Raw genomic sequence first — 27,133 nt, forward strand, 5'->3', positions numbered from 1 at the left:
GCTGCCTCCTCGCTCGCTCACCGGGATGGGGGCGGAGGGCGGAGGCCGGGAGGGCGGAACAGCCGGGGAAAGTAGATTCAGCGGCGGCGGCGGCGGCGACCGAGGAGGAGGCTCCCGCGGCCGGCCGGGGTGGCGGCGGCGGCTCGGGCTGCTGCTCCTCTCCTTCCGCGGTGGGCTCCTTGGGCGGCGGGAGCTCAGCTCGGAGCGGCGGGTCGGGGTCGAGGGGAGCCGGCGGCGGCGGCAGCGGCAGTAGCGGCGGCGGCGGCGGGGCCAGCTCGGCCCGGGGGAGCCCGAGCGAGGAGGAGCGACCGCGGCGGCGGGGGAGCCCCTGTGCCCGCGCAGCGATGGAGCGGAAGAGGTGGGAGTGCTCAGCTCTCCCTCAGGGCTGGAAAAGGGAAGAAGTGACCAGAAAGTCGGGTCTATCAGCCGGCAAGAGTGATGTCTATTACTATAGGTGAATGGACCATTGGAACCGGGGACGGGGGGAAAGAGCCCACGAAGCCCGCGGGGCGGGGGCCCGGCCCGGCTCGGCTCGGCTCCCTTCCCCCCACCCTGCACTGGCCCCTTGGAGCGAGGAAACTTGCATCGGGCTGCAGCAACTCCCCCCACCCCCTTCCTTAGCCCGCAGCTGCTGCCCAGGCCAGAGCCAGGGCACCGGGAGTCGCCTGCCTGCACTACTGTCCTTTAATGTAGGGCGACAGTCAACCCCTGGGACTGGCCGGGCCCCCTGGCTGTCTGCAAACCACCCCCGCCCCGTCCCTTAGGGCTGCCGGGATCCAGTCTGGCAAGAAACTTGCATGTGCTGCTAGACCTGCATGTTAGGAGAAACCCTTTACGGAAACATAATAGTCATCTTCATCTTCTCTTCTGCATCCCCACTCCCCTAATTTCCCCCCTAAGCTACCTAGCATGACTGCATGCAGGAGAAATAGGAAGCCTTCTGGGTACAGCAGCTGGGGGTGGGGGGAGGGGGGTAGAGAAATACAGTCTTTATTGCAATGCCTAAATTCACAAATGATAGATCGGTGTAGGCGCCGTTGGAGCCACATGGGGTTCCCTTTCCCTAAATGCAGCTATTGGAATACAAACTTTAATAGGCTTCTCGAGCTGCAGTCCGCTTTGTTTAATGCAGCATATGCAGTGCAGGAAACTTGACTGCTTTATCGGATTGTGAAGGGTCCCTTTATTAGACGTAGCCGGGCAGTGTGAAACGAACACACAGTGCCTCCTAATCCAACCCCCCAGCCTTTTGTGTATTGAGGAGGGGTGGGAGACTGGACTAGCTCATTTTAAAGAATGCAGATGTGCTTTATTGAGGAAATGTATGGTACAATTTGTTACTTACAAAGCTTAAATCGTCCGGGAAGTCTTTTCCAGTCTGGTCAATTATGTGTTGGAGCATATAGCACCTGGGGATTTGTTTTCTTTTCTTTGGAGGGCCTTCCCTTTTCTTCCCCCCTCCCCCCCAAGTTCAAAGGCAGTCTATTTGGCCTAGGCTTTCAGAGGGTAGAAACCAGAGGGGGAAGGCGGTCCTTCTCTACTGCCATAACTAGACTAGAACAAAGAGCTAGTTGCACATTTAGACCTTGCACCTGGCATTGGCTGACTGTACTGAATGGCCTCCAATCCATTTGTTTCAATCTTTCCCCAAATTTTCTCACTCTTAAAAAATAGTTTGCCCTTGAGGACAGCATTTATTCCCTCTTTTCCCTCCAGTCATACCAAGTATGTAATGTAACATTTAAATTTTATAAAGCACTTTCTTCCTCACAAGTACTTTGTGAAAGTAGGTTGCTCAAACTATTGCCCCTATTTTAGAGATGAGGAAACTGAGACTCAGGTTGTGATTTATTCACTGTCATAGGACTAGCAAAGGTGATTTGAACTCTGGTCTAAGTTTGAAATTCTTTCCATGACAATAAGAATTGTAGTAAAAGTATATAGTGCTTTAAGATTTACAAAGCACTTTGTTGCCTTTGTTCAATGGAGCTCCTAGTGCAGAGAATGAAAGGACTTTTGATGGATAGGTAAGTCACTCTTTGTGATTTGGTGATCATAAGTAAAATGAATTCAAGTTAAATCCTATAGTGCACTCTTTTGGTTATACTGAAATTTTGATCTTAATAAAAATGTGATTTAGATGATTTAGTAATCTGGTTTCATATCAATTGGGAGGGGGTTGTTGGTCTTATATGGATATAACTTAAAAGTCTTTTCAACATTGAAGACAATCACCTACCAAATGTGTATTTTCTCTTCCCTCTGTTCTCAGTATTTGCTTATTGTTTTAAAGGAATGCTCACTAGAAGCTAACTACATAGGATAGTGATTGGTGTAGGCATAAGCTTCTGGCCAGTTTCTGTGAACTGCTATCAGGCAGCAGCCTATTAAACTGTTAATAACATGTTAGCTGATGTTTAGGTGTTTTCAGGTTTGCAGAGCAGTTTCCTACCTTCTTTCCTTCCCCCCACAAAACATTAAGGTAGAGAGATTTCTCTTTTACAGATAAAGAACATTTCCTACTCTTTGAAGACTTATTTTAGAGATGTTGGGTTGACTTATGGTGGGGGAAATTAAGGGAAAGTAATGAGGTGGGTTTTTTTTTCTTTTTGTTTTGTTTTTTGTGTTTTGTTTTGTTAGAACCCATATTATTAAGGGTGTCAGCATTTGTTAAAATTTAAGAATCAGTATTAGGCATTCTCTAAAATTCATCTAACTTTAGATTAAGCTGCCTAGGAGAGTAAGAAAAAATTAGTTTGTCTAATCAGTTCTTGACTTCTTTTGTAAGGAGAATTGGAGGTGGATGACCTAACATGTAGGCTAACCTTGTTAAATTAAGGTATCTTTTTCAATTAGAGAAACTGAAGAAAAGTGGCCCTGGCTACTAAGTTAGTGGTCAGTAGCAGAACCAGAACCTCATTTAAAATCATCTCTCTCTCAAGTTTTTTTAGTGATTAATTGTTGAATAACAATTACTAATGAAGTATTTTTCTTACTACCAGTTTAGGGACAGCTTTTTTTTGGGGGGGGGGTTTTGTTTGTTTTTTCACAGCCAATTTTCCTTCATATTTAGTGCTTCCTTAGCTTTTCTGTATTTCTAAGCATGGAATCTTTTCCCCTTTTATCATAGAGAGCTATCTATCACCCTATTCCCCTTTTCTCATGAGAAAATTTTATATATTGCCAGTTGATCCTCTCACTCTTAAAAAATAGTTTGCCCTTGAGGACAGCATTTATTCCCTCTTTTCCCTCCAATCATACCAAGTATGTATGGGTCATACATACAAAACCCAATTTTGGGTCATCAATAGAAGGATGCAGAACAGAGAAATTCTTTTGGTCAAGTAGACTGCAGTTAGCACTAAGCTGTTTTCCCTTGTATCCTTTTTTTAGGTCCATTTCTGCATAAGAATATTTGTACACAAGATCTAACATAATAATTAGAAATTAAAACCCCCGAAAGTCAGCGAAAAATAAAATTAATTTTTTTTTAAAGCAAATCTTCATGAATGTTGGGTTTTCTTTGCATTATGGTATAAAATGTTCCATGTATTTCTTAGAAACATATAATTCCATAAGTTGCTTGTTCTAAATTGACCCCTAATGAATTGGAGACTATATTGCTGGCAGGAATGCTGTTATGCTGAAGTGGGTTGGAAATGATAAATAAAGAGGAATTTTTAAAAATAGTGATTAATTCCCCTTAAATGTAACCTGTTTTAAAGCAGGCAACATGCTATAGAAGTAGGATTCTTAAATGGGGATTTAAAAGCCTGAATGCCAATCTCTGCTCTGCCATTCTCTTTGTTGTTTGGTAACTCAGGGCATGACATTTCCCTCTGTTGGGGGCTGAGTTTCCCTATATAAAGTAAAAGATTGTTTAACTGATCATTGAACCAGCTCCCTTCTAGTTTCCTAGTCAGTGAATGAAGGAAATGGCCCCCTGCTGTTGCCCAGCTTTCATGTATTAGGGGACAGTGGACTAATTTTAGTACTACTGAAGTTAGAACATAATTATAAAGGAAATCTCTGGTGGGCTTAAAGGCAAGGTAGGAACATATAAACTATTCAAGAACTTTTTTTAAAAAGGAGTTACTTGCCTCCTTTTACTTGCCTTCTTTGTATTTCTGTTCGTAATTTGAGTTGATCACAATGCTGGTCACATTATATGTAAAGAACAGTGGTGGTTAGATTATTAGATTTGGAGTTGGGATGACTGGAGTGGATTCACATACTATCCTTAACACTAACAGTGTAACCTTGAACAAATTATTGACCTTTCCTGGACCTAAGGCAACTCTTAAGATCTGCTAAATTGTAGATTATCAATTATATCTCTTATTGAAGCTCCTTTACATGAGTATTTCTGTTGCAAAAATGATATAATCTGTGAGACATAAATTATTTTGTGCAGTAACTAAAGATCCTCTTGTTTAACCAAGTTGGTGAAACTAGGGTTACATTGTGTTTGCAAATGTTTCTGTCTCCTAAGTGGAAATAAACTAGCTTGTGAGATGACAAGGTAGCTCTGTCTGTCAGCTTTCATGTCAGATCAAAGGTTTTTTAAGGTATTGCTGTTACATTTTGTCTAATATTGTATTCCTGCTTTGTCATTCCTTAAACTAAAGGAGGGGGCTGATTGTTGAATTCTGGATTGCACATATTTTTTTGCTCTAAAAACCATAAGATTTAGAGTTGGAAGCTTTGCCCAACATCACAGCAGCAGAGCTAGGATTTGAACCTGGCTCCTCCCGCTTCATGTCCAAGTCTTAGATTTAATATGAAACTTGTGTATGGTTCCTGATGCCAAATGACCTTTTAAGGTCCTTCCAACTCTAGGATTCTCTGATGTTTAGATAGGGAGATGAGAGACTACCCTTGTTATAGATGGGGAAAGTTAAGTCTCTCATCTAGAAAATTTGTTGCATTGGATTTCAAGACAAAAGATCACACTGATCTTCATTCTCAGATTGGCATGACTGGGAAAGAACATATTCTACCTTTACCTTGGCATCACCAAAATAATATTAGGAAAATGAGATTCTCTCTGTTTTATGAGAGAAGTTATTTTGTCTTGTGGTTCATTCCTCATTTATAATGATGCTTCACAATAACAATGATGGATTTGATGTTATTATAGCACTTAGGATGGGGAAAGATGATCAAAAACTACACTACAAAATAGGAATTTCCCTTTTCCTTTTTAGCCCGAGTGGGAAGAAGTTCCGAAGCAAACCTCAGCTAGCCCGCTACCTGGGGAGCTCCATGGACCTGAGCACTTTTGACTTTCGAACAGGGAAAATGCTCATGAGTAAGATGAACAAGAATCGACAGAGGATGCGCTATGACTGTTCTAACCAAGCCAAAGTAAGGACCCCTGCCATCACAAATTCTTGTCCCCTGTGGAAAGCCATAGTCCCCAATCTCTGAAATTGTCTTCTCAGTAATCTTTGTAGATTTGTTTCGTGGCAGTTTTTTAACGTTAGAGTTTCAAGATCTTGTTCTCTTTGAGCCTCTTTAAATCCTGATGCTAGGAGCAGTGGGGTGGAAACTGTAGGTTTTTGTTTGATAGAGACATCTTTCTAATGGTTACAGTCCTCTATGAATGCAGTAGGTTAGCCTTAAAAAGTGAGGAGCTTGCTATTTGCAGAATTTGAATGACCCTTTCTCTAGATAGTGAAAAGATTTTTGTTCAGGTATTAACTAAATGACATCAAGTCCATATCCTACTATGAGATTCTGGAAAGTTGTCTGAAAATACTGTCATTTGGAATGAATATCTGTGAGCATAAGTGTTATAGAGCCTTTGAAGCAGTATTGGCAAACCCAGTCGTGTGTTATTGGGCAAGTCATTTGAAGCCTCAGGGTGTTCTCTTCTGTAAAACAGATAATCCCGGGACCTGTCCCTCAGGTCTGTCTAATACTATGTGAAACCAAACTATCCTAATGCCAAAAGAACCAAGTAATTGCACTTAATTTAGGTCTTTTTTAATTTATAACCTCACATTTGGTCACAAAATATTGGGAGGGATAAATAGGACTGATACCATTATAGTTTATAAAATAAAGACACTGAAAACCACAGAACTGAATTAGCAGACTAACCATAGTGAAAAGGATACTGGACTACTTTGAATTAGAATTTGGGCCTTAGGCACCTAGCTTGTAAGTCATTTACCTTCTGTCTGTCTCAATTTCTTCTGTAAAATGGGAATAATACCTTTTAAAGTTATTGGTCTAAAATGAAGTAATTTTGAAGTGCTTTGCAAACTTAAGCATTATATAAATATTAGCTATTGTTGTTACCATCATCATCATCATTGTTTTTAACAGATGCCAAAAGAACAAAACAGAATTTTACACAAAGTGGGAAAAGGTGCCTTGCAACTTGCTTCCTTCCATGCCTTGTTATCTTGTTTCATTTTTGTCCCATATATATTTTTGTAAGACTGCCATAGATGATCCACTTAATACATTGGATATTTTCCCCTAGTGCTCTGAAGATTTTATGGGTACTGGTGTATTTCTTGGTGTGCGCATCTGTTAACTCTAATTACATAACTGCCAGACCACTTTTCCAAATGTGGAGTCCTACCCATAGATTCCTAATCTTTAGGAACCTAAATTTAGAGCTTGGAAGGGACCATAGAGGTAATCTAATCTAACTCCCTCATTCTAAAAAGGAGGAAGCCGAGTCTCAGCCCAGAACTGTTAAGTGACTTGTCTAGAATTCACACAGTAAGTGGCAGAGAAGGTATTTGAACCCATATCTTCAATTCAGTTTTTCTTTAATTTTTGGTCATTCTGTGCCACTTGCATGAAATAACTCAGTGTTTTGCCTATATAACCACATGTCATAATGTCACTTCCTCATCTGGCATTCTTCAATCATTCCAACAACAATTCTTTAACCATTTTATTTTTCCTGGGCAGATAGTTGGGGAAGTCTTTTTAAATGTCTGTGGATCTTTATAATCCATTTTCCCCTAATACTTGATTGGGTTCAGTGCCTAAAAATGTCTATTCTTTTTACTGTTTGATAAATGCCTTCCCTTAAGACCATCTGTGGGTTTTTTTAATTTATATGATATTTTATAGATTAGTAACAGATAATAGCAAATAAAATTTTTAAAGTTCACTTGCATTTGTAAGAAGCCTCAGCAAAAAGACTCTGTGAGTTTGAATAAAGGGGAAAGTAATGAAGATGTGTTTGGGAGAACTGCATTATGGATCCTGATTGTAGCATTTACCAACTATGAGATCTTAAGAAGACAAGTCACTATTGAGGACTTTTAGTTAGTTCCCTTAGTTCTAAGATAGGATGAAACAGTATTTTCCTAGATTTCCTAGCAGTTTTTGGAAAGAGAGTGCCCCTAAAACATCCAAGTGCTGAGTAAAGGCTGTTTTATGTAATGTCATCCAAAATAGTTCATTTTGACAATAGCTCTTCTCATTTAATCCCAGCTGTCAGTCACATGACTGAGAAAGTGGTCAGGTGTTTGACAACCATACTTGTATCCATCTTTCCAATCTTCAGATCCTCTTTCAGACTGCCACTTCTTTTGTTTAGTTGTTACATCAGGATATTGGCCTGTAATCCCAAACTCAAATTGATCATAATATAGTAGAAGATCCAATCGTTTGCTTTCTTAGGATATGAGACAAATAACTATCTTCCATTCAGAGATCAGTTGCCTAGACATAGGACCTTTATCTTCCTAAATTTTATTCTTGTCTGAGATAATTCTAAGGCAAATCTTGTTATTTTGGTCGAAATTTAATAATTGAAGGAATCATGATTCCATGGGTCTGGGTTCTCTCATCAAAACAAATTGCATAAGCTTTTCTGACCAAAAAATCTCATCACCCAGTGTCCCCACATTCCAGTGATTAGTCTCTCCAAACTTGGCTAGATTGATCTTTGAATGATAGGTATACAATACAATCCATCACCAGACCTATATTCCAGATCTTTACAATTTATTAAAGTTAAAGTTAGCGCTCCCTGAAATATGTATGGCTTTCAAGAACCCATGGCATATCCTCCCATTCACCTGCCGAAGATAACTTCACTGGATCTGTGATGTCTTCATTCTGAGTCAGTGCTCTCAACACCCTATATGTACAAGATACAAGAACCATGCCTTCCTTCCCTGGGTCATTGCTGTCTACATCTTTCCTGGAGATTCTCCTCCAGAGGTTGGAAGTCTTTTGATTCTTTGACTGCTTCATGATGGAAAGTGGCTGTCTCTCAGTTATCTAGCATTCTTGCTCTGTGACTAGCTGCCTTTTTCAGACTTATGTCCTTTATGATTAAGTTTATTCCACTTTTGTGCACAAAGTACCATGAGTACTATATAGTCCATTCACACCTGTCACCTACTTCCCCTAGTTGGAGATTATAGAGTAAGGGCTAAGGCATGAACAGAACTGAGTTTTAGGGAAATGACTTTGGAGGATGGTTTATAATAGAAACTGTCTGACAGGGGTGACTTATAAAAAGAAAGGTACTTTACGGAAAGAGAATTAGTTCTCCTTGAACAGTACCCTGAAATCTAAAGATAGAGGAGAGTGTCCAGGAGTAAGGGATCACCAGTGTGAAAGAAAATAAGAAGACTGAGAAAACATTAGATTTGATAATTAAGATATCATTCTGAGAGCATTTTCTCAGCTAAGTTGATGAGCTTGGAAGCCAGACTGCAAAGGGTTTAGAAGAGAGTGAAAGGAAAGGGATGTACCCATTGTACTTGACTTTCTCAAGGAGTTGAGTGAAGAAGAAGGATATCTAGCAAGAATAGTGGGGTCAAAGGAGGAGGGGTTTTCAGAATGGGGAGACAGACAGACAAGTAGGCAGTAGACAGGAGCCATGGTCATCGAAACTCTTATGAATTAAACATAATGGTGTTCTGACCTTTTAAAGCATTTTAAGATTTGCACAGCTTTACATACATTATCCCTGTGCCTTCATGTAACAGATCTATGGGCTAAGTACCATACACGTTTCATCCACAATTTTTTTCTCAAATGAGGAAACAGAACAGGTAGAGAGGGGGTAGAGTGACTTGCCCTTCACCCTGCAGCTAATAAGTGACAGGTCTTGATACCAGGGCTCATTGTACCAGTCTGCCTTATGATCCCCATGTAATTTGTCATGAGATTTTAGAGCTTGACAATTTTACAGGAGACATCATTTTTTGAGGTGTAAAGCAAAACTACTAGAAAATAAATCTATGAGCTAAACATTTGAATACATAATGAAAAGTGATTTTTTTTTCTTTCACAAGGAGCTTACAATTTAGGTGAGGTAAAATCCATTCATCATAGCATTAGTTATAATGACTTTGTAGTCATTGCAGATAAAGCGAAATGCTGAATTGTGCAGTACATCTAGTTAGAGTGCGGTGAACACAAAAAGAGAGTCTATCATGGTTTTTCTTATCAGGCAAGAGTTGATGAAATAGCTAGCATGATGCCAGTAGTGGTTACAGTACTCACATTGGAGGCCAAAAGATCTCATAAGATTTTGCCTCTTACACTTACTTAGTAGCTGTATGATCATGGGCAAGTCCCTTCATCTCTATAAGTCTGGGCTTTCTCATCTGTAAAATGGTAATAATGTGACTCATGGGACACAACCACATGAGTATATTTTATAAATACATACTTTTCCTGTTTGATGTTTTAAGAATACTGGTAACATTGATGATACAACTGCTGTAGCTTGGGAGATAATGTAGCAGGAGGAACCCTTGATTTGGAGCTTATAAACTTTGGTCCTCATCCTGGCTCTGGAGCTTATCTGGGAACTTAGGCTTTTTTCATCTGTAAAGGAGTTGAACTCATTGGTCCCTAAGATGCATTCCTGCTTAGCCGCAAGGTGGCGCCAAAGTGCATAGAGTAGGTCTCAAGACAGCCTAGGTAAGCTTGGCAGGTCACTTTGCCTCAGTTTCCTCCTCTGAGGAATAAACTGGAGAAGGGAAGGGCAGACGGTTCCAGCATCTCTGCCAAGAACATCCTAGGTGGGGCCACAGAGTCAGATACCAATGACAGTGGCTGAGCCACAATAGAAAAGTCTCACCCCTGCAGTGGGCGCCTCATTGGAGGACAGATCAGAGGGGCAGAAGCCCAAACCAGAGGCCACGGGGTTCTTCCTGAGTCTGTGGGGGTGCAAAGGGACCTTAGGGATCATCTTGTCCAACCCCTTCATTTCACAGATGGCAAATGCCTGTATGTTGGAGAGTGGGGAAGAAAAGAATGGTCACCATTTACTCTGAGTTATTTACAAAACAGTTTGAATTTTAAGTTCTTGGATCTTTTTTTTCCCTTTCACTTGGGTAAATAATTGTATTTTTCCTTTATCTACTCTGCCTATCAGCAGGATGAAAGTCTACCAGGTAGCTGATCCCATCTCCTGGATAGTTTGGGGATGAACAGGTGCTGCCTCAGCATGGTACTGACCTTCTTAACCTTCTATGCTTCCTGGAGGCAGTCTTTCTTCCTATTTTGTGGATGCTTTTGGAGTGTCTCCCACTTTCTAATATCTATATGTCAGAACTAGAATGTCAGGTGCCTTTGCTGCCAATTTAATATGTCTATCTACTACAGGTTATTTTTGATGTTCCCAAATATGGTATATGTGAATTTTTTCCCCTCTTTAAAGATTACTCTAAGAGATCTGTAAGACAAATACAGATGGGGAATTAGAGACTTGGAGGAGCTCTTTTGTAACCTTTTCTTCCTTCCACTATCAGCAATAGTAGGCATTTATATAGTACTATATACATAGTCTATTATTATTTTGGTGTTTTGTGATTTACAAAAAATGTTTTCAATCTATTGCCATGATTGGGCCTCGTAGCAACACAACCCTTTGAGGAGTTAGATATAGAATAAGTATTATTTTTTTTTTTTTACAGGTGAGAAAATTGAGCCAACATCTGTAATAACTCCTCATCCAGTGTTTGTTCATATAGCTGGCTCAATATATTACCAAATTCATATTTTCTCTTCATTAATGACCACTGCTTAAGAGTTTTTTGGTCTTTCATTTCTATCACCATAATAGTGTAATGTTACTTATTTAGAAAGAGCAATAGAAGATAGGCATTTTGGTGGTATTTATCCTTCCTTTTAAACAACAATGACTCTTTTCTCTGACCAGTTCTTTTACTGGCCTAGATATAATTTGTTGCAGCATTGAAGATTACCTCAATCTGGTCCCTGTCTTTCTAGCACTTCTCTTCTGTGTAAGTTCTCATTCTAGTTTCTAGTGAGACAGATTTATTGGCTATATCTTGAATACACTTAGCACTTACTTAGCTCTGGGAATTTGCTTACTTATACCATCCAACTCAACCTGAAATGGTCTTTCTCCTTTTTGCTGAGGAAGTCTTAACCCAGATCTTCTCATTTTTACACGACCTTTTATCACTTCTCCATCCTAAAGTGATCTTTATTCTCTTGCCAGTTCTTTAAGTCTTCCCCTCCCCCCAAAATTCTTGGATTGGATTGATTGTAGGAGTAAAAACCATTTCACTCAATAGATGCCAGAGCAGAAGGATCCATTTTGGAACTGTTCAGTTCATTCCTAGGTCTGGTAATGAACAGTGTCAGAAGATCAGCCAAATGATTTAGTTGGGCTTTTCATAGGTTGATAGCCTTATGGTGAAATTTTTTACTTTGGCAATTGTCCACATTGGTGTAGGTGACCTATAAGCCATACAAAATATATTAGCTGTCCATACCCCAGAGTAACCTACTCTCTACTAAGGAAGATATTTTTGTACCTAAAACAAATTAGGCAATGGTAAAATTTGAACTGTACATCTTTCAGTAGGACAGGAGGATGCTATTGTAAAATTGAGTTATCAGGAGACCATAGTTCTAATCCTAGCTCTGCTATGAATGTTGTGGCAACTCTCTGAGCTTGAATTTATTCCCTTAAGTGATGATTTTAGACTAATTGATTCATGAAATCCCTCCTGGCTCCAACATTCTGTGAAACATAGGATCTCTTCATATAAGGAAATGGAAGGCCCCGAGAGATGGTTTTTGTCCAAGGTCACGTTGATAACCTTGGTGAGCTCAGATTCTCTTGGATCCAAAGTCAGTTTTTGGAAATGATCATCTCTTCAAACCACTTAATATCACTGAAATGAAATATGTCTAGGAGATAGAGAAAATCAAGCATAGGAGGATTGGTTTTTAATCTGTGAGGATACAAAGATAATGAAATCTTCTTGCCTTCAGGGAGTTTGTCTTCTAGGAACTGGTGGAAATGTTTAATTATTGAAAGGAAGATATGGGTGTGAGGATGCCATCTTCAAGAATATTAAGGGCTTCCAGGTAGAAGAAGATTTTGAGAGTCCTCATGACCAAATAAGGGCAATCCATTGTTGTAGAAAAGCAGATTTCGGCTCAGTGTGAATATAAACTCCCTAAAGTGTCTCAGAACAAAGTGGTTTATCATAGGGAGACAGTGAGCTTCCCTTCAGAAGAAATCCTCAAGCAGAGATCAGACTTATCAGGGATGAATGATGTGGATATTTCCTGTGCAAATAATTGATTGGAGCAGGTACTTTTGAGATTCCTTTCATCTCTTGAGATTCTGAATATTAGAAGTATCAAATGCTAGGCCTCCTGCAATACTTCTTCAAGAGAACCTTAAAAATGTAATTGGGAAATATTTAACAAAATAAGTAAAAATATAGTAGAACATAAATTAATGTTAATGTATGGTTTTCTAAGTTATATTGTATTCCATTCCTCTCTGCCTCCAGTTTCTTTTTGAGTTTTCTCACCATCCTATACAAATTTTAGAAGTAATCAGGAAGAGCATCTATACTTCCACAATCTTGGGTGGGAATGTGTGCTTATTTTTCCCAGATATCCTAAGGCACTTTGGTCCTTGCTCTGTATACTTGGATCACTCAGGTCTCTTTATTGTGTCTCTCCTTCCCCACGTAGGAAATTAAAAGATAGAAAACAGGGTGACCAGATCTCTAGGGACACACAGTGACTTTGAAAATCACATAAACATTATCAGTGTTCTTTTGTACTTTTATTTACTTTATCAAATTATTTTCCAATTACATTTTAAAATGGTTAGAGTGAACCAACCAGTGGCTGTTAGGGGTTACAGCATGAAGCCTAAGGACTGCCTGTTATCTGCCTCTGGGTTAGGAGATCTCTAAAAAATCCCAGCCCTGGCATCCTATAATTAGCCTATTTAAGATTAAATGGAATTCAATTGAGGGACAGCAGCGTCATTCTGTAATGATTGCCTCTTTTCTGTAAGGAGATCACTTTATAAAGAATTATATAAATGTGAGTTATTAGGATTATAATCTAACTCGCTTGTTTCAGGGAAAACCAGATTTAAATACAGCACTCCCTGTCCGACAGACAGCATCTATCTTCAAACAGCCTGTTACCAAGATTACCAACCATCCCAGTAATAAAGTAAAGAGTGATCCCCAGAAGGCCGTGGACCAGCCTCGACAGGTAAGACTCACAGACTTGTTCATTGCATTTGTCCCACCCTGAAGGCTCAGCTGCCAAAAGGTGTACTCTTCCTTTAGAAGTTTACATTCACAGCTGGAGAGAATCAGAGACTATGAATTGGAAAGGAGATAAACCTTTGTGCCAATCCTGGCTCTGCCATTCACTTGTCAAGAAACCTTGGCTTCTGGGACCTCAGTTTCCCTGCCTGTATTCATCATATTGTCCCCATGTTAGTCATGAAGAGGATTTCCTATTGCACTAAATCTCTTACTGCTAACTGTTAAGTTGCTGAAGCTCTCAGTTCATAAATCGTTCATAAATTCCCTGCTATATCTTTTGTACTATATCTAAGGAAGCTGCTTCATCATTTCTGCCAACCTAGCTCACTCTGAATGTGACCACATTGCCTTGCCCTGGGACTTGGATTCCTAGACCACTGTGGGGGGGTTCTCTTTGTGACCTCAGTAGGCTTATTAGCACATCAGTGTGACAATGTTGTCAACCCAGGATGAATCAGGTCGATTCACAGCTTGGATCTTCCTTAAGTAACATAATGCACAGCTCCCCCATAAGCCTGCTTCATGACTGCTTTTCTGTTATTTTGAATGTCTTAAGGATCAAAACTGGTTGTGTTGTTTTTCCTGCTAAGCCTGGATCTTAAGTGACCACCTGATCTGATCCCTTCTTTTTAGATGAAGAAACTAAAGGGAAGTGACTTAAGGTTACAGAACAATAATTGGGGATAAAAGTGATCTTAGATCCAAGTCTTTTTGATTCTCAATCTAATGTTCTTTCCATTTGACCACATGGTACCAGTGAACCTCAGAAATATTGCAGGACCTCAGAAATATTGCAGGGTCTCTTCCAGACAACTGCTGTAAAGTGAATATTGCAACGAAGTGAATCATAAAATTTTTGGTTTCCTAGTACATAAAAAACTTAGGTTTACTTAAATTTAAAGTTTATTGTAGTCTGTTAAGTAGTCTGCAGTAGTTTTATGGCCAAAAAAACCCAATGTACATTTCTTAATTTAAAAATACTGCTTAAAAAATGCTAACCCTCATCTGAGCCTTCAACAAACTGTAATCTTTTTTCCTAATGGCAGTTCTCACTTCTACTGGCTGCTGGCCAAGCAGAGTGGTCTGGGTGGCTGTGACAGTGTCTTAAAAATAAGACAGCACCCATTGACTTTTACTCGAATGCTTTAGAGGCCATTGTAGGGCCATGAATTGGCCTGATTTTCATATTGTTGTGTCTCAGAGAATTGAGAGGCCCAAGGAGAGGAAGAAGGGGGAGTGGTGGAGTGGCAGGTCAGTGAAGCAGTCAGAACACAGACATTTATCAGTTCACTGGCTCATAATGAGTGAGGTTTAGGGTCTCCCCAAAACAATTACAACAGTAGCATCAAAAATCACTGATCCCAGAAAATTTAAAAAAAAAAAAAAAGGTTGTAGTATTGTGAGAATGACCAAAACATGACACAGACTCCATGTGAGTACATGCTTTTGAAAAAATGTCACCCATAGATTTGTTTGACACAGGATTGCCACATCATCTCAAAGCACAGTAAAGCCAAGTACAATAAAGTAAGATATGCCTGATGAGAATGTTGTAAATATAATTAGTTAATTTGGGGCTAATAAAATGCAAAACAGGAAAGAAAATACTAAATAAGAGTATTTCTATAGACAAGTAGATTATATGAAATTTAGAATACATATGAAATTCTATCCTTACATAGAAAATATAATACAGTTGAATGGTGAAGCTATTATATTTAATATTCTAAATATAGAAAAAGACATTAAATGTGTACCAGCTACATATTGCTTTAATAAGCTTCCATGAAGCTATAATTTTACAGAGAAAAATAAGGGATACGCAAGAGCTGTAGGCAGATACGGGAAGAGGTTGGTGTGAAGAGGACAGCAGTTAGGATGTTTTATAATTAACTGATACCTACTGTTTTTGTGTTTGCCTCAAAAAGTTTGAGGCATATCCCCGCCTAGGTGCCCAACGAACACCTTCTTGATGTGCAGCTATTTCAAATAAACTGCCTAATGGTAATGTTACCTCTTCCTTCTCTCCCAGCCCAACACTCTTGTGAAACCTGTCCTCTTAAAGCCTGTCCTCTTAATCACCAGGCTAGCTGCGTAAATTCTATTTAGTTTTGGTTGTTTGTATCATTAGGGTCTCTTGTGAGTGCCCCCCTCCCCTTTTTTTTAACTTATGTAAAATTAACAAATTTTTTTTCAATAGCTTTTTTGGGAGAAGAAACTAAGTGGACTGAATGCCTTTGACATTGCAGAAGAGCTTGTGAAAACAATGGACCTTCCTAAAGGTTTACAAGGTAATTACTATTTTTGACTTCATGTTCAACTTCTAAATTTTAAGAACTGTCTTTTCTCTATTTTTTGAACCTTTAAATTACATTTCTCCTGGATTGACTATTAAGTGCTAGAGAAAAGTTTTACTATGGAAACTCCATAGGACACAAAAGAGGAGGGAGAAGGAACGCGGTGCCAATATTGTGGCATGCTCTGCTCAACAATACAATGATCCAAGGCACTGTGAAGGGCTTATGAAGCAAAATTCTATCCATCCCTCAAGAAAGAACTCATGCTGTCTCAATACAGATTGACGCATACTCTTTCTTAAGGATTTTTCTTTTTCAGGATGAGGGGGGAAGTCTGTTTTCTTTTACAACATGACTTTTATGGCAGTGTTTTGCATAACTTCACATCTGCCTACTCAATTTAGAGGTGGGGAAGAAGTAAGGGAGAGAATCTGGAACTAAGTTCTAAAAACAGTTGTAAAAAAATTATTTTATGTGTAATTAGGGAAAATTTTAAAAATAGAAAAAAATAAATAGAACCAAGGGAATCTTCAAAAGAGCATCTTCCAGGTAAGGCAGTACAGGCTTAGTAGTGGCAGAAACAAGATTAGAACATAGGTTTCCTAATCTCTTTGTTCAATATTCTTTCCATGGTGCCCCTCTGTTAGTCTTTGTTTATACCTGGAGGATGATTATTGACTCTGAGTTGAGCTTTGTATGCTGACTGGTGGAGATATAGCAAGGATGTTGAAGTCGCTGGGCTGACTTTAAATTTAGCAAATTTAACGATCTGTCCTTAGAAAGATGGTAGTTGAAAGAGAAGATCCTTGCTTTTAGAGAGAATATCTATTGGAAAGGTTTCTATGTATAAAGAACTCCTTGGTGTGGTATTTGGTGACTCCTTAGAACATGTGGAATGTGGGAGGCTTAAAACGGCTAGAATTTAATTCTGTTTCCTACGTTCAATGTAAGCCGTCGCTCCATCGCTATGGAGACAGGCAGCTCCTTTTCTCACCATGGTTAAAGTGTTGTACAAAACTTTTTCGTTTATTTGATCTGGTAACATTGAAGTAGATAGGCAGACCACTCCTCCCTTATAGGACATTGCCTCACCAACTTTATTTCTCAGTAACATCTTTAATATGTTATAACCAGTCTTCTGTAAAAACATCACTCACACAGCTAACCCAGGATTACAGGTTAGACTCTTAGCAGCAGTGATCTCAGCTGCGCTTCAGTCTTCTAAACAGTCATTCATTCTCCTTAGCATCAACATACTTACTTCAGCTACTGACTAGACTTTCCCCTCTCCCAGGTAAAGCTGTTTTTCTGATTCTGTTCTTATAGAACCAATTAAAATATCTAGCAAGTTATAGTAGCTCTATGACCGAAATAGAATGTTTACTTGTATTGCCTTTAAAAAACCCCAGCAGCAGCATGGAGTTTGACCATCTGGTGGTGCTAAAAAGGGGTTGAAGGAACTTAGATTTTGCTTAAAAAAAAAAAAAATACTATGTGATGACATTTATCGAGCACATTGATTCATCAGCCTTTTTTTCCTCCACCATCTCCATCTGGTAATCTGTCCTGCAGGGGTTGGCCCCGGTTGCACTGATGAAACCCTTCTCTCTGCAATTGCCAGTGCTCTGCACACTAGCACAATGCCCATCACTGGACAGCTCTCTGCAGCTGTCGAGAAGAACCCTGGAGTGTGGCTTAATACCTCCCAACCACTCTGCAAAGCATTCATGGTGACTGATGAAGATATCAGGTAAAGGGAAATGTATTCGAAATGACTTTGGGCAGTCGAAAGCTCTGTGTGGATATGTAACATAAATTACTGCTCACCTTCAGTGAATGTAAATTTGGTTATTTGGTACTTTGAATCTCGGAAGCAAGATTCAAGCTCTTAATTTCACAAGTGAGAAACTGAGACTGGAAGAGTGCAAGTAAATTTGGCTTGTCCCATTCATCTGTCCCCCCATAAATTGCAGCACAAAGTGGAAGGCTTAAGCAAGGCCCATATGTGTGGGCCGCCTTGTGTAATTGCGATATAGGTTCCTTTGAGTAGCCTAATGGGTGAGTCATTGCTTACCTGGGCCCCAAAGCCTCAAGATTTGTCCGTTCATGTACGACCTGGGATGGTACAATCTGTTTTGCCTTGGTGATGCCTACTTGTTTAATAGAGCAGTAAGCTGCATGAAGCCTAGACCACATCTCCATATCTCAGATAAACATTATATTTTCCCCATTCAAATAAAAATTGCATCCTGGAACTTTGGCTTTAGAACTCCTTCTTCTACAAATCAGTGTTTCCATCAAGATGATATTAGGATTTCTAGCTTCGGACATTGATAGTCCAATGACTGTGTTCTTGGAAGAGGTACCGTTTTAGTTCAGTTTGGGCAAGGATAGGAAAGAGGGATTCTTAGTTCCTTGTGTAGGTTCAAGACAAACCTGGAATTAGACAAATCCCTAGTTTGGTAAAATCTAATTGACTATTTGGACAGATGGTCCTGTAATGACTGGACAGGGTATGCTGGCTTGCTTACAGAGCAACTTTTAATGTGGAAAGGAAGTTCGAATACTGGGCTCAAAAGACTTGTATCTGCTCTTCTCAACTGTATGTTATTGCGTGAACTTGAGGAAGGTGCTACACCTTCAGAACCAAAGACCACTCTGCCTGCCCCTTAATACAAGGAACCAAAAAGGTGATGCTATTTGGGTGGGTGAGGAGTGTATTCCTAAGGGCTAATTAAGAGAGTAACTGTTAGTTCTCATTATGAGAGTCCTGGATTCAAAGTTGAGTGATCTGGATCCAAGCTTTGATAATAACTTATTTATGCAATAAGTTAGGCAATTCATTCAACCTTCCTGGGCCTCCATTTCTTCATAAAATATGGGGATTGGACTAAATGATCTCTTCCAGCTCTAAAGCTTGTTTTTCTAATATTACATGAGATCATTTTTCCTGACTTACATGTTTTCAGAGTAGCATTTTTGCTGTAATGAAATGGAAATAATGTTAGTAAAAAATATAAAGTTGTGTCTATCAATATATATATATAAAAATAAATACTGTAAATGAATAGGAAATAGGAAATTACCTCAGGAATCCTGTAGAAGAAGCCATTCTAAAATTCCCTTTTATAATCTTTGACAAGGATCTGCCTAGCCTCCACTTAAACCCTGAATCAATGGGATTTCATTATTCCCCAAACACTTGAAGACATTCTGCACTCTCCATCCCTGGCTAAGTTTTTATAGGGTAAACTGTCTTCCTGGGACATAGGTCTGGTTTTGTTACCCTCATGGTCACTCTCTACCCTGGATTTTTTCTAGCGTTAGCTTGTCAATAGCCCTCTTAAATATGTGATGCCCTTTTAACAATAGCACTCTAAGAAACAACATGAAAATTAAATATGCACAAGATTCTTAAGGCAATAGGGTCACCTTTTTTTTTTTTTTTTAAGTTCATTTCTTTTTTTTTTTTTTTTTTTAATTTATTTAATAGCCTTTTATTTACAGGTTATATGTATGGGTAACTTTACAGCATTAACAATTGCCAAACCTCTTGTTCCAATTTTTCACCTCTACCCTCCCCAGATGGCAGGATGACCTCTAGATGTTAAATATATTAAAATATAAATTAGATACACAATAAGTATACATGACCAAACTGTTATTTTGCTGTACAAATAGAATCAGACTCTGAAATATTGTACAATTAGCTTGTGAAGGAAATCAAAAATGCAAGTGGGCAAAAATATAGGGATTGGGAATTCAATGTAATGGTTTTTAGTCATCTCCCAGAGTCCTTTCGCTGGGCGTGGCTGGTTCAGTTCATTACTGCTCCATTGGAAATGATTTGGTTGATCTCGTTGCTGAGGATGGCCAGGTCCATCAGAACTGGTCATCATCTAGTATTGTTGTTGAAGTATATAATGATCTTTTGGCCCTGCTCGTTTCACTCAGCATCAGTTCGTGTAAGTCTCTCCAGGCCTTTCTGAAATCATCCTGTTGGTCATTTCTAACAGAACAATAATATTCCATAATATTCATATACCACAATTTATTCAGCCATTCTTCAACTGAATAGGGTCACCTCTTAAAAGTGAGGGAGAAAGCCCTTGGCTAAGGTGTGTGTTAGCTAGTGTACTAGCTATGACCAGAGGAAGCCTCCTCTGTGCTTTCCCTTCCTCACTATTGGAATGAGGACAATAGTAGTACTTAGACACTTTCCTTGACAGGGTTGTGTGATAACAGATAGAAGCAATGCTGCATGCTGGATCCCCTATTCAGTGACAAAATCTCAAGTTCTTTCTAATGATAAAAACACCTGCCAAGTAAAAGTCATTAAGTATATATGAAATTAATTGATCTTAAAACATCATTTCTGAAGTGTGACTTAAGAAAATAATTGAGTGTTTAGAAAATTGGGAACTAAGTGAGTTTATACCAGACACATGAAATCTCCCCTTATTTAGTGAGCACTAGTTTGGTATGGTAAATTTTCTCAGGCCTTTGGTACCTTTAACTTTTTGACTCGGGTTGAGCATTTTCTCTTTTTTAAAGTAAGAGAGATTCTTCTTCACTGCTTGGTCTCTCTCTGTGACCTGCTTGATAATACCACTGTTTATTGAAAAATGGTCAAAGGATATGAACAGACAATTCTCACATGAAGAAATTGAAATTATTTCTAGTCATATGAAAAGATGCTCCACGTCATTATTAATCAGAGAAATGCAAATTAAGACAACTCTAAGATACCACTACACACCTGTCAGATTGGCTAAGATGACAGAAAAAATAATGATTGTTGGAGGGGATGCGGGAAAACTGGGACATTGATGCATTGTTGGTGGAGTTGTGAACGAATCCAACCATTCTGGAGAGTAGTTTGGAACTATGCTCAAAAAGTTATCAAACTGTGCATACCCTTTGATCCAGCAGTGTTACTACTGGGATTATATCCCAAAGAGATTATAAAGAAGGGAAAGGGACCTGTATGTGCACGAATGTTTGTGGCAGCCCTTTTTGTAGTGGCTAAAACTGAAACTGAATGGATGTCCATCAGTTGGAGAATGGCTGAATAAATTGTGGTATATGAATATTATGGAATATTACTGTTCTGTAAGAAATGACCAACAGGATGATTTCAGAAAGGCCTGGAGAGACTTACACGAACTGATGCTGAGTGAAATGAGCAGGACCAGGAGATCATTATATACTTCAACAACAATACTATATGATGACCAGTTCTGATGGACCAGGCCATCCTCAGCAACGAGATCAACCAAATCATTTCTAATGGAGCAGTAATGAACTGAACTAGCTATGCCCAGAAAAAGAACTCTGGGAGATGACTAAAAACCATTACATTGAATTCCCAATCCCTATATTTATGCACACCTGCATTTTTGATTTCCTTCACAAGCTAATTGTACAATATTTCAGAGTCTGATTCTTTTTGTACAGCAAAATAACGTTTTGGTCATGTATATTTATTGTATATCTAATTTATATTTTAATATATTTAACATCTGCTGGTCATCCTGCCATCTGGGGGAGGGGGTGGGGAGGTAAGAGGTGAAAAATTGGAACAAGAGGTTTGGCAATTGTTAATGCTGTAAAGTTACCCATACATATAACCTGTAAATAAAAGGCTATCAAATAAAAAAAATAATAATAATTAACAAAAAGAGAGAAGGGGGAAAAAAAAAAGATAATAACCATTGTTTGTGACATTTGGCAGTAGCCCATCGACCACCAGAGATAACTGACTGTGTTCTTTGTTCTGAGTCAGGAAACAGGAAGAACTTGTACAGCAGGTGAGAAAGAGGCTGGAGGAGGCACTGATGGCCGATATGCTTGCTCATGTGGAAGAGATTGCCCGGGATGGGGATGCTCCTGGGGAGAAAGGAACTGCAGAAGAGGAAGAAGAAGATGAGGAGGAGGAAGAGGAGCAGGACCAAGACCACGAAATGGAGACTGTATAGTCCAGGTGAGATCAGTACCTCTGGTGACCACATGTCCTTTTATAAGTGTGGAAGAATATTGGGGAGAGGGAGGAAGAGACATTAAATGTTTGATTTGTTTTATCAGAGGTTTAGTCTTTGAATCCAAGAAATGAATGATTTATATTTTTGAGGGCTTATGTGATACATTAGAAGTATATATGGAAGAAAAAAAAAAAAAGAAGTACATATGATCATCTTCACCTAGTACATTACCCACAACAACCCTGTGAAACAGGTAGTACTTGTCTTACCTCCATTTTACAATTGAAGCAACTGAGTCTCAGACAGAATCCTAATCAGAATAATTTGTTGGAAAGGTCAGTCTCTCTATATAGGTGCTTGTTCCCCAATTGTCAGGTAATATAACCTAGTGGAGTATTTTCCAATTAGGAAATATTGTTTCCTAGAGTTTCAAAATTTCAGGGTTGGAAAGGGCTCTAGAGGGCAAATCCTCATACCCCCTCTGATCAGCAGGGGGGAGATCTCTTTATTTGCCGCAATAAATGGTCACCTAATTTAGAGATTTCCAGGAATGGGTTCCTTATTGCCATTGTACTGAACAATTCCTAACTGTTAAAAAGTTCTTGTGTTAAATTAAAATTTGTCTCTCTTCCTTATTATTTTTCCTAGCACTGCTTTCGATAGTCCCAAATGAAATTATTCTTTTTCCTTTTCCCCATAACTACCATTCATACATTTGAAGATAGTCAGGATGTATATGTCCCCTAACTCTTCTTTTTCATGCTCAGTATTCCCAAATGTTTTGTCCAATCTCTACAGTGTGATTCTGAGTCCCCTCCCCATCCTGGTTGCCTTCATTTGGCATGAGACTAAAACTGAACACTCTTCTTCCCAGATGTTGCCCCTTGAATGAGACAGAACTTTCCAGGGAAGGGATGAGTGGACTAAGCTCAGCAAGATTCTCTGAATGCACAGTTTAATCAGAGTGATAGGGAGGAGGCAGACAATCTGAAACTAAAGCTAGATTTAATGAAGATGTTTTCTGATGTGTTTTTCTTTTCCAGGAAGATTCAGCCAAGATTTTATGTGTAGAGCAGCAGCAGCAGCAGGGCCAGCACAAGCATTCCCAAAGCCAGGCACGTCCAAGGACTAAACGGCATCTACCATACTTAGGAACAAGCTCCCTTGACCACTAGAGGAAAGAGTTGGGCATTAGAGAGGAACTCTTTACTCTTTTGAAAGACACTTCCCCCTCTTTTTCTTCCCCTCTTCAAAGGTGGGGAGGAGCTAAACGGGTTCATACCAGAAACACAATTTCCCCCCCTCTTATTTAGGGGGTGCTAGTTCAGTATGGTAAATTTTCCCAGGTCTTTGGTACCTTTCACTTTTTGACCTAGGTTCAGCATTTTCTCTCTCCTTCTGGGTCTTTTTTAAAGAAAGTAAGAGAGGTGGTTCTTCATTGGTTGGCCTCTCTCTAGTAACCTACTTGATAATACCAACTCCTAAGAGACCATTTTTATGTTTTGGATTGTTGTTTCGTACATGAATTCAGGTCATTGAATTTCATGCCCAAATTGATCTTGGGGAAGGAGTAAAATGAGGGTGTGATGCTCTTCCAGCCTGCTTTTCCCGAATCCAATGCCAGAATTCCTTTCTGCAATATTCAGAACTGAAGCTAGTATAAACTGGGAAGATCTGCGGGAACCACATTCACCTGTCATGCTCAGTTTCTTCAAACTTCTTATTCTGTATTGTCCTTCCTTCCTTCTGCATCATGGAACTAAGCTGCCAACAGAAGGTACTTCCAGAGTAGTCTGTTCCCAGGGTCCTCAGCACCCCATAGATGGGCTAGCAGAAGAGAGAAGTGGTCTGTCTATGAAATTTTCAATGTGGTTGTTCAAGTGAGGTTGGGGAAATACTTCCAAGCCAAACAGAAGATCCATTGGTAAGAAGAGAAGGTCTTGATTCTGGTGCCAGGACTTCCATCCCTGCAGGAGAGCAGACGTGGAAGGCGTCACCTTTACTTTGTTTGCACGACTACACAGTATGTGAAGCTAGCTGTGATAGTCTCACCCTCATTTTAAAAAAGTTCACCTTTCTTTAATAAATTGATAATATCAACTGAATTGAATCCTTTTTTGAACATTTTAACCTTTTCTATTTGCTGTGCATTGAAGTGAACTTTGGCCTTTGTTGAAGAGAAATGAAATGTAGTCAAACTGCCTTAATGGAGTTCTGAATCCTCAATATGACATATGGGAATCTGGAACTCTCTTCCCCCATCTCTCTATGCAGCTTGTTTGAGATTCAGACCCAGAAGTGATTGATCATAGGCACAGATTCTCCCTCTTCCCTCTTCCAGCTCAAATTGCTTTGGGGTAGGGGGAATGACAACCCAGATATTTTCTGGCACACACTTCTTCCATGTAGGCTCTGCCGTGTTCTTGTGGGCAGTTTAAATGAGTATTAGAATTACAGAGCTGGAGAACTTAGCCTTATTAACAAGTGACAAAACAGATGATTGGTAAATGAGGGGCTTGCCCAGTGTCACATGGCTAGTGAGTCAGTACTGAGGCAGAAATCTGCCTCAGGCATGATGGGTTAGTGTATCATATACCCAAAGGGTCGTGTAATGTGTTTCCATCTAACAATTTAAGATTTTCTTTGAAAGACATTTTCCCTGGTTAGCTCTCCAGAAAGCCTCAGGCATTTCAAATGAGATAATAACTTGGGTATCTAAAAACAGTAATTTTGAACTGCCAAAAAGAGGTCATTTTGTTTCAGCCCTCTGCCCCAAAGCCTATCAGTTCTATGCCTCTTGAGTTTCTTGGGAAGGAGGACTTGACATTGCTTGACACCTACAGTGGCCACTACCATGAGTGGGGCTGAAGACGTTCTTCTGTGGGTAGAGTGAGAGAGAAGCATCAATCTTGTTGTAGTACGCCTGCCACAAGATGCAAGTTCTTCCTTCCTTTTGAAAGTCTTAATTGAAACCAGCTTTTCTTTTGTCTTGGCAACGTGAATATTTTCCTGCAGACTGCTTCACTGCCCCTGTGTGCCCTCCCCAGTTTCTGACGCAAATTCACATGGTTAAATGCACTTTGGAGGACAGTCCCTAATGGACCAATTTCTGGAGTTCTTCCCCAATCCACAGAAGAAGTCTGACAAGGCATTGGAAGGACAAGAGCAGCAAGCCATTTCCTGGCCTAGCTTCTTCCAATTTAACCATGGACAAGTGTGGAACTTGCTCTGGATTTCCTGGAGTGGCATTTTCAGGATTTTTGCTGAGTGTGTAGATGACTACAAGCTCCTTATCGAGCTCTGCATTCTTGGTACAGTAGATCGTAGTCTGAGCTGGACTGAGGGAGTTGTCAAAAATTAGGTAATTTATCATGAAATTTAAAGGGTAATATGAATCCAGATTTGAATCTGTCCTCGTATAGCCTTTTCTTGGTACTCTTCCTTCTCTTATCTCTAATTACAACTTTTTTTTTTTTTTTTTTTTTTTTTTTTGGCCAGCACAGAGGGGAAAAAAAACCTGAAGCAAATCTATATCAACATAGTGTAATATTTGTGAAATGCCTAGGATTCCTGGTTTTGCCCCCATTTATGCTGATTTGCAAAAAAGTGGACACTGGGAAAAGGGTAATCCTCATCATGATATTGATGGTCACTCTCTTTCCTGGTGAGCCCTGTCCTCTTCCTCCACTACTTGTTTATGAATGATTGCCATCACTGGTCAGATCCAGCAATGAATTCATTTTTAAACTGTAGAGGGAATAGCATGACTTGTGGCTTGGTGATGAGGTATTCGGCATTTTAATGAGTTTATTGGCAAAACTTGTGTATTTAAAAAAGGGAATTCCCTCCCCACAAATCCTCGACACATGAAAAGTACTTCTAGGGATCATACATAAGTTAGTGCTGCCAGAGGGATTTCTAATGCCCTTTCCCATTCTATAGAAATTTTATTCAGTGAATTCATTGGAAAGACGAGAATAATCCCTCATTTTTTGCACCTACCCTCTCCAAACTTGATCAATGTGGAGAAGAGGAGTTGACTTAAAGCATCTTCATGGGATATGGTGAGGAATAAGGGATAGTTTTGTCTTTTTTATCATAAAGCACAAATGCCAAACTACCTGACCCTGAGGGGTGAGGGGGGGGCAGGATGATCATTGGGCCAGTTTGCCTTGTAAATGCTTTTTATGTCATTAGAGCTATAACTTTCACAGATGTCAGACTCATGAACTGTGTATGGGGAAGGTTATTGTGCTTGAGGAAAGAAAGAGCTGGTCAGGGCTTTCAGTATGCCAAATCCAGTGTTGGGCGCTTTGTATTCTTACATGGGAATTGCCTCTCAGCTCCTCCTGTGACCTGTCTCCTGACCTTTCCAGCTCTTTGGGCGGCATTTTAACAGTGGGCAAGTCTTTTAAGTTTTTGCTGAGAGAAACTTTGAAATTGCCATTTCTGTTCCACCTCATATCTTCTGTTATTACTGATTCAATTGACAACAGTGTTACAGGCCTTGAATTTGGTGTGGCTGGGGCAGCTAGGGGTTAGTGAGAGGATATGGAAATGAAAGCTGGAAGCTACCTGTGAGCAGTCCCAGGGTGCTTGATTGATCACAAGGTCCCTGTATGGATATGGGAGTCAGGTGGAAACTTTTCATCCCCTTGTTTGGAATTTGGAGAGTTTGGTGCTGATACACTTATAAAGAGGATGATTGTAAGCATTTTTTTTCCCCTTAATATGTGTTTTTGTATATCTAAACATTTGAATAAATTACCCTCCTATGGGAATTGTTTGAACTTGTTCAGTATTTACAAAGATGAGATTCTTTGGAGTGTTCAGGCTCCAAGTTTCATTTATGGCAAGATTTATACTTAGGCTCTTGTTCAAGTGGTCATTTAAAATCAAAATATCATGAGTTAGATTTTATGATGTCAAAATAGGTCAGTCTGTCTTAAAACATGGAATATTCAAATAAAAAAAAAAGACCTTAGAACTGTACATATTAAATCTAAATCAGATTGCTTTATGGCTTGGGGAAGGAAAAAAAGTTTGGGACACAAAAATCTTACAGAAAAGAGTGTTAAACTATTTTACACATATTTGGAAAAATAGAATACTCGTGGAGGGGATAGTTTAGTCACAGAATCCAAGATTCAGAATGCAAAAGACCCTTAGAAATCATCCAGTTCAGCTTCCCTTGTCCACCCATTCTCACCTAGACTACCCCATACCCTTGTAAGAGAGAGAAAGCAGAGTGGCTGGAGCTGACTGCCGAATGGTGATTGTGAGTTTGCCCCAT

General features: G+C 39.5%; 1 protein-coding gene across 2 annotated transcripts; it reads left to right on the forward strand.

The window, feature by feature from the left end:
• The first annotated feature begins 261 nt into the window (after window positions 1-261).
• Window positions 262-26,867, forward strand: MBD3 (methyl-CpG binding domain protein 3). 2 transcript variants are annotated; one of them, XM_031948149.1, is made up of 7 exons: window positions 262-358; window positions 5,208-5,367; window positions 13,366-13,503; window positions 15,763-15,853; window positions 17,432-17,609; window positions 21,645-21,842; window positions 22,884-26,867. In XM_031948149.1, the coding sequence occupies exons 1-6, from the start codon at window positions 345-347 to the stop codon at window positions 21,835-21,837; spliced, it is 774 nt and encodes a 257-aa protein (XP_031804009.1). In that variant the 5' UTR covers window positions 262-344; the 3' UTR covers window positions 21,838-21,842; window positions 22,884-26,867. The 2 variants fall into 2 exon arrangements, with proteins under 2 accessions (XP_031804009.1, XP_031804008.1); XM_031948148.1 differs by having other exon boundaries at window positions 267-454.
• The last annotated feature ends 266 nt before the right edge of the window (window positions 26,868-27,133 follow it).

The sequence above is a fragment of the Sarcophilus harrisii genome, chromosome 1 (genome assembly GCF_902635505.1).
Source record: "Sarcophilus harrisii chromosome 1, mSarHar1.11, whole genome shotgun sequence".
In the NCBI taxonomy this organism is placed as follows: Eukaryota; Metazoa; Chordata; class Mammalia; order Dasyuromorphia; family Dasyuridae; genus Sarcophilus; species Sarcophilus harrisii.